The sequence below is a fragment of the Thunnus albacares genome, chromosome 10 (assembly GCF_914725855.1).
Source record: "Thunnus albacares chromosome 10, fThuAlb1.1, whole genome shotgun sequence".
NCBI lineage: Eukaryota > Metazoa > Chordata > Actinopteri > Scombriformes > Scombridae > Thunnus > Thunnus albacares.
In genome coordinates this window covers 19,931,517-19,939,652 of record NC_058115.1, presented here as the reverse complement: position 1 = coordinate 19,939,652, position 8,136 = coordinate 19,931,517, and the positions used below count along the sequence as shown (strand labels likewise).

Genomic DNA, 8,136 nt, shown 5'->3' with positions numbered 1-8,136 from the left:
TAATAGCACGGCTTTATACCCCGATACTCAAATTACACCATCACTCACATTCATGGTCGTGTATATGTAAGATATGCGTTCATGTTTGTTTTTAAAATGACTTACAATAAAATAATAATAAATAAAATAGTACAGCCGCAGAGCAGCAAAGCTTCGTATGCGGTCTGACAAAAAGCTTCATTCATAATCTTCCTGTAAATAAATAAATTATTAGGCTACGTCAAACACTAATGTAGCACTATTAAACCCCTTTATAACCTAGCACATTAGATATTATTAGAGGTTTTTTTTTTTGTTTTTGTTTTTTTTTTTTTTTAAATTCAAATTGACTTCTATACAAACACATTATTCCCATTTGGTATGTTTCATTTGTCCACACCTGCCGACCGTCAAAAATAAAAATGACTAAAAATATTAACAGAAGATGCTAGTATAACGGGGGGGAAAAGAGATTATAAATAAAAATAGTAGAGTGCTCACAGAGAAAATGTTCTCCCATATATTGATGCTAATTATTACCATTCTAACAATAATGCTCAGTAATAGCCTTTGTTAAACGAGCCTGGGCTCATCAATTAAATTATTAATATTGCTTTGTTGTATTATCTGTTTAATTCGTGTGTGCACACGTCATCAATAATTATTATAATTATTTAATTTGTACTGCATTTTTCTTTCGCAGTGGATCTCAAAGCGCTGCAGCGTTTAAAAAAAAAAAAAAAAAAAACGTATAAAGAAAATAACAAGTTAAGAGGAAAACACTTAATATGATTAGACTGAAGAGATTAAATAATTAGTTCAGTCGTGTCCACACCATGGATGTATTATGACAACCAGCAAATAAAACAGCCGGACTTTCATGACATGCGCTCCCGCTCGTGCACCTTGCTCGAGCCGGGCTCGCGCTTATAGGCGCGTTCACGCTTTGTATCCAGAGTGAGCGCGACGCTTCATCATTACAGTCCATTCAACACACACAGACCGACTCAGAGCTACAACAATGGTAGGTTTAACGTCGTTTTTATCGCGCTTTATGTATCTTTAATGGTTTTACTGCCCAATATAGAATTAACCTCAAGATTTTGGGGCGTTTGTGATCGATTTAGTTTCATCTTTTTTAGATGATATTATTGGTTTTAGCATCAGACATGAGAGCCGGTGAGGGCAGCAGTGTGTGCCGCAGGAGCCGCTGCTAGCGCCGGGGCTAAGCAGGCAAAGAGCCGCTGTGCTGTCCGAGAGGCGGATGATACAGCTTTCACAAAGCGGGGCGAAGCCGCGTTTTATATTCAACATACTCAGCGAACTTGCTTTAAGGTTATTTTTAACAAGAGTGTGACAGTATACCAGATAAGCTGCTAACGGTCCTAAACAACGGGCGCCATTTCGTTCATCTGCCCGTGTTTCAGGCACAGAAACCCGCATTACAAAAGGGCCCTGCCCGTGTGAATATCCACTCAGCTGTCATGACGCTGCTCTTCGGTGTTTTCTTTGCATCGTGTCTCTCTCTCCGTCGATGCTTCCACATAATAGTAATTATAATACCGGCAGGTGCAGCAGCGCCTCGGGGCCAGCTGGCTAACGGTACTGTGAGCTAACGTAGCTGCTAGCTCAGGCAGACAGTGACACCATCATGGCGCTAGCTGAGATTTCTTGTTCTTTGTCTGTTCACGGCTTCACCGCTAACAGTCTGCTGGATGCTGGTCGACTTGGTGCTCTAAATCACGTTACATTTAGTCCACTCAGACTAAATGGACAGTTTAAGTTCGTTGCCGAGTCGCATTATTGCCACGAAATGTGTGAATTGTCAGCCGATCAGTCGGTTCGACCAGTTTCTCCTTATATAGCAGCTAGCGCTCACATGTGCGTGTGCTGCATTCACGGCCCCACCCTGAATTTGGTGCAAAGACCATTTTGTTTGGCGCCGTATTATAACTGGATCTGCCGTTATACTTAATTTGCTGCCATTTGTCATGTGAGATTTTTGCCGTGTATTTAGCAGGATGTAACACATATTTGACAGATTTGTCAACATTATGTAACGCCGGTTTGTCAGCACCGGATCCGCTAGCTGAAGCTAACGGGCCGCTGGCTCTGGATCTTGATGCTCGGTGCTGCGCATCTTTTATTAGTTGCGCATCTAATTTGTACAGCAGTTTAAACAGCCTGCACGTACGTCACGCTATTATACTACTACACGACACAAAGGGGGATTAATTAACAGATGCCTCTATTCATTCATACATAGTCATCAACCATAAGAATGATGAATGACGGCATATGCGTTATTTATTTGTGCATCACTGCAACACGGAAAAATAAAAAAAAATCATAGCATTATATATCATAATCAATGTTATTCTATAGTTTTTTGTCACCATCCAGCTGTGTTGTCTGTTGCTGCTGAGTCTGCACCATTAACAACCTGACATCAACTAAATCTGCCCATCGCACACTTTCCTTTTTCCCTATCCAGTGTTTTCTTTAAGAGTTTGAATATGAACCTATTAGTCCAGTGTTTGCTAGTAAAATTTCACCCTTGTGGTGATGGTGTGAGGCCTGTAACCTTAAGTGTGTGTGTGTGTGTGTAAAAGAATTAAGACTTGGACTGTGACTAGAGTTGTATTGAGTCACTTGAACCTTGACTTCTGTAAAAGAAAAGTATCCCTGGGTAAGATTAGATAAGGTGAGGCCTCAGCGATCACCATGGTGATATTAGCTTGCTGCTACAACAAATAAACAGAACATATAAACCACGTTCATGGCAAATTAGGTCAAAGCAATTCAACGAGGGGGAAAGGTGGAGAAATGAAGCGTTTATTGACTTTAGAGATCATCTTTTCTTATTATTAAAAGGTATAAAGAATACATTTAGACAGATGTGTCGTGCTGACTCATGCAAAGTATGCAAATTGCAGCTCATTTTGGAAGCAGACTTTGCTGTAACTGCTAGGAACATGAGGGGAAAATAAACACCAAATTACAATGCTTTATTGATGGGGGGATTAAGGAATCGAGTAAGGTTGGTTACTGGTTAATTATTACTCTAAAATTCACTGTTTCACACAGGCCTTTCACACCCTGAGCAAACATACAGTCCCTGCCCGTGTTGCTTTGCTGTCGGATTCCTTTTCCGTCTTTCCTGCCACATTATTTCCTTTTCATTGTTGTCTCTTTTTTTCCATTGCCACATTGCTGTTAGAAAGCAGTTTTCTTCCATCTTCTCCTGAGACTGCATTTTCCTGTGATGGAGTGCCTTAAACAGAGTCAGAAGACCTGACTGAGTGAGTTTATGGAGCAGCTGTGACTTGGCGATGTGACTTGTCTTCTCCATTTCAACAGAAGCCCCATTGTCTGTGACTCAACCATGCAATGCAACGCTTAATTCCTGACCACACCCTTACCCACATGGTCATCTTTATGGCAGAGATAGTGTACATGGCTGTTACTCTGCCTGCAGACAGAGCTTATGTAATGTTTGTACCTACTGATCCTGCGTCAGTCACAGTGACAGACCATTACACACCTGTTAGCTGAATTTATTTAGTATTAATAATCCAGGTGGACTTTGGTCGAGGAGTGCTGGCCACTTTCTGTTCCTCTGTATTCTTCCAGTCTGACTTTATGCAAAGTAAATGGAATTAAAAGGCTGCGCTGACTCAATCGTCAGTGTTGATTTCATTTGGAGCAGCTGAGCTGACAATTGGATAATTTTCAGATTTCATTACAGAGCTACACAGCTTAACTCTTCACTACCATTATATTTGCTGCATATCTAAAAGAGACAATACTATACATAAAATGTTAAGTGTTGTAAAATTCAAAAAGCCCAACACTGTTATGAATATGTATGAACCTTAATTCCCAATTGACCACTTAAGATCTTATTATTTATTTCTGTTTTGTAATTTCTTTTTGTTTGTTGTTGTTGCTCACTCTTTTTTTTTTTTTTCTTTTTTTTGGCATTGTAAACCATGTTCTCTTGAGTATGACGTGTCTTTTTGATTGTGCTATAAAATAAATTTAAAAAAACTCTTCCACCAACATGGCTAACGGCTTGTCACGGCCACACCTTTTGCATTTCAATCCTCCTTATCAGTCCTCGTAAAGAGCATTCCTGTTGTGTGTGTGATAGTCACATGCAGCCCTCTCAGGCCCTTCTTCAGCTTCATGATGACTCTATTTTTCCTGTACTTGAGTCGTCACTTGTGGCCTGTTGAACACGATGGAAACTGTTGTCTCGATACTATTACTGAGGAATAAGGCTTCAACTAACAATCATTTTCATTGATTAGTGTGTTCTCTTTTTTTTTTTTCAATAGTTTGGTCCATTTATTCATAATGAAAATGGCCAAAATACCCATCACAGTTTCCCAGAAGAGAAGATAACATATTCATATTGTTTGTTTGTTTTTTTTGTCCAACCAGCAGTCTGAAACCTAAATATATATATTTAGTTTATATCACAGAATACTAAAAAAAAAAAAAAAAAAGCAGCAACCTGCAAGGGACTTCAAACAATTGATTATTAAATTGGTTGCAGATTAATTTTATGTATTATATCAGCCCTACTTTGTAACTTAAAATCATTAGTGTCCTTTTTTTACATTTAAAACATATTAGCCTTGGATCACAGCGTTCCCCAAAATTGATCTAAAGTGACAGAAAAACACCGCTTGACTTGTAAAAATCTTGATGGATTCCAATTTTATTTGCTTTTTTAAAATCATTATTTTCTGAAACCTGCATTCATTGACTGACTGGGTGAATATTATGGGTTGTATAACTTATTCAGGTCTTAGCATGTAAAGGTCATTATTTAAAAAAAAAAAAAAAAAATGTTGCTGTAATGGCGCAAACTGTAACTACTTGAGACTCTGAGTTAACGGATCGTTCTCTACACAGGCCTCCGGTGTGAAAGTCACAGATGAAGTTATCGCAGTCTTCAACGACATGAAGGTGCGTAAGGCTCAGGCGAACGAGGACGAGAAGAGGAAGAGGAAGAAGGCCATTCTGTTCTGCCTGAGCAAGGACCTCAAGAACATTGTTCTGGATGACGGCAAAGAAATCCTGCTGGGTGACTTGGGAACCACCGTCCAGGACCCCTACCAGCACTTTGTGAAGATGCTGCCCCCAGACGACTGCCGCTACGCCCTGTACGACGCCACCTATGAGACCAAAGAAACAAAGAAGGAGGACCTGGTCTTTATCTTCTGGTAAGGGGAGCCATTATCAGGCAGTAAAGTGTTTATGATACACTAATTATAATGAGTCATTATGATAACATTTGGTCTTAAAGATTTTTTTTTTTTCCTCCCATTCGCAGGGCTCCAGATAATGCCCCCTTGAAGAGCAAGATGATCTATGCCAGCTCAAAAGATGCTATCAAGAGAAAATTCGAAGGTGAGTATCAGATCTTACTGTGTTGTTTTGTTGATGACAAGATAGTTTGGGAATCATCGAGCTGCAGGTGCACATGTTAATTTAATCATTAATCCCAACCTTAACCACAGCCAATACATGCCTAAAAGCTGTACCACTTAATACTATTATAATAAGAATAGGTCAAATGATTGTGTAAGGTGAAAGACATCACACTTACTAACAAACCCACAGATGATTATCACCAGACTCTGCAGTTCTTCCAGCTTGTTGTCCGTTTTCCAGCCGGCAACTTTACTGTTTTTTGAATAAATCTCACTGCGCATCAATGTAGTTTCCAGACAAAGCAGGCAGCTGTTTTTAGTGAAAAAGCTTTAAAAACCAAACAGAAGACAAAGTTAGCGACCAGCTGGCGAACATAATGTAGCATTTAACATCTGAAGAGCCAGATGTTTCCCTCAGGAGTCGGTGGAGACCAAAGCAGAATTAAAAGTGTATGTTGAACCAACATCTGTCAGGTGTCCAGAAACGCAGCTCAGACTGAATATTAGTTTTGTTTCATGTCTACTGGATGTGTAAATGGATAATTTGCTGACATATTAATCATGTCAACATAATCGTATTATGTCAGTGTTGAATTTACAGCTTGTTCTGCTGCCCCCAAGTGGAAAAGAATGATACTGCTGTAAAATATCTAACACACAGACAACCTTTTTGGTTAATCAAGCTAGCCAAATACATTAGTACAATCATTTATTTCCTCTGATACCTCAATGCAGCCATCTTTAACACAAATTTAATGCTGCGTTTTGATGCGTGAGTGTTCAGAATGCACATCAAATCACATCTTGTACACCTACAAAACCTTACTATGGATGTATAGGACAGATGTTTTAGAAGTTTCCTTTGAGCAATAAGACCAAATATACTCCGTCAGGAAATATAAACTTGTCTACTGTCACAGATTTTGCTGTATCATTTATACTTTGTAGCTCTTGCTTAAAAATTTCTATTATTAGGTCATTGTGGGCAATGTTGCAAATCAATTACTATATTATGGCACTATTGGATTTTTACTGGAAGCTTGGCAGGTAATATTTTGCTGGATAGGAGAAATATTTCTCCATAAATGGCTTCTCTTTTGATTTTCCAGGAAACCTTCTATATTAAGATGGTATTCAATACAAATACCATGAGAGAGAATTTTATCGCTCCTTTTTTTTTTTTTTTTTTTTTTTAATCAGCTTTATGTTCAATAGACATCCAGCTTATTTAAAAGAAAAGCTTACTACCTGACGATGATGATCTTTTGACCAAAACCTTGTTAAATGTAATTGTACATTGAAATTTGTGTCTGTCTGAAAACATTAGTGTAATTCTGACTGTCTTTGTGTTTTTTTTTTTGTTTGTTTGTTTGTTTGTTTTGGGGTGTGTTTGTTTTTTTAAATTTTATTATTTTATTTCAGGTATCAAGCACGAGTGGCAGGTGAACGGTTTGGAAGACCTCAAAGACCGGCACACCCTCGCGGAAAAGCTCGGTGGCTCGTCAGTAGTCAGCCTGGAAGGATCCCCTATATAAATACTGCCCCCTCCTCCCCCCTCCCCTCCGGCTTCGATCATCGAGGCCTTTCAGACACATCTGTTGGGTTTAGCTGTTCATTCCAGTGTGGTTTGGAGAAGGGCAAAAGCAGAACCAGCACCATTTGCGGGACTCCTGGGGAGGGATATTGTGGGTGGGTGTGGGATCAAGTGACAGTTTAAAAAAGAAAAAAGAAAACAAATTCCACAAATGCAGACTGTCATTCCAGTTAACGCAACATAAAGAATATGAACAAAACACACACAAAAGAATAACGTAAAGATACAACTGAAGGAAGGATGATGATGATGAAGATTAAAAATCAAATACACATGTGTAAGGACAGGGTTTTGTTCTTTCCGGGTTCCATTTGAACGATTGCAGAGAAAGGGACAGGCAACAACCTTTTTAGTTTTTTTCCAACCATTGAATCCTGATTAAATAATTGTTCCAACTACATTTTTTTTGCCAAACTTCTAGTTAAGTTTTGTAAGTGTGTGTAGTTGAGACTAGGTGTAGTAAAAACTAATTCACTCTTGATTGCACAAAATGTATCAAAACCTTCTCTGGGGGAACACGGTTAAATATATATATTTTTCTTTTCTGTTTTGTTTTTCAATTGTTTTTTTTTTTTTTCTTTTTCTTTTTTTTTTTTTTTTTTTTTTTTTTTTTTGAACTTGCAAATTCCAAAACTTGAGTGATTCCTTTATTATTTCCAGTTCTGGGTCTGAAAACAATGGCATTTGATGTAGTAAACAAACACATTCCTTGTACTTGTCAAAACCAGGATCTTGATTAAAAACTTTGGTGTTATGAAGGTCTGATGGGGAGCGATGTGTAAATGAAAGACCGGCGGTCAGAGTTTAGACTGAATATTGAATGGTGGATGTTTTGTATCGTCTCCTTATCTCTAATAAAAAGCACTAAACTACTGACTTGTTCTGCTCTTTTTCCACTTTCTTTTTTTTATTTGTGCTTTGGAAGAAGGCCAACAGCTGTAGTTTTGGTTATCGGACACTGATTCAGACACTGATTTTAACTTGCATACTGTTGAGGTCATATTTGACCCTTTTTTGAGAGCAGTCAAAACACCATAAACAACATTTCAATTCAACTTTTTTGTGCAACTGTGGCACATTTCTATACATAGATGGTGTTCTGTATTAAATCTGACTCTT

General features: G+C 38.4%; 1 protein-coding gene across 1 annotated transcript; it reads left to right on the top strand.

The window, feature by feature from the left end:
* The first annotated feature begins 878 nt into the window (after nucleotides 1–878).
* Nucleotides 879–7,890, top strand: cfl1 (cofilin 1). Its single transcript, XM_044363259.1, has 4 exons — nucleotides 879–1,003; nucleotides 4,903–5,213; nucleotides 5,324–5,400; nucleotides 6,846–7,890. Exons 1-4 carry the CDS (start codon nucleotides 1,001–1,003, stop codon nucleotides 6,956–6,958), a joined length of 504 nt encoding a protein of 167 aa, XP_044219194.1. The 5' UTR covers nucleotides 879–1,000; the 3' UTR covers nucleotides 6,959–7,890.
* Nucleotides 7,891–8,136: the final 246 nt, after the last annotated feature.

Bases quoted from the DNA above. Each gene is read 5' to 3' on its own strand.
- cfl1 (XM_044363259.1), top strand. The intron at 5,214-5,323 runs GTAAGGGGAGCC...TCCCATTCGCAG, and splicing joins GACCTGGTCTTTATCTTCTG to GGCTCCAGATAATGCCCCCT. The intron at 5,401-6,845 runs GTGAGTATCAGA...ATTTTATTTCAG, and splicing joins TATCAAGAGAAAATTCGAAG to GTATCAAGCACGAGTGGCAG.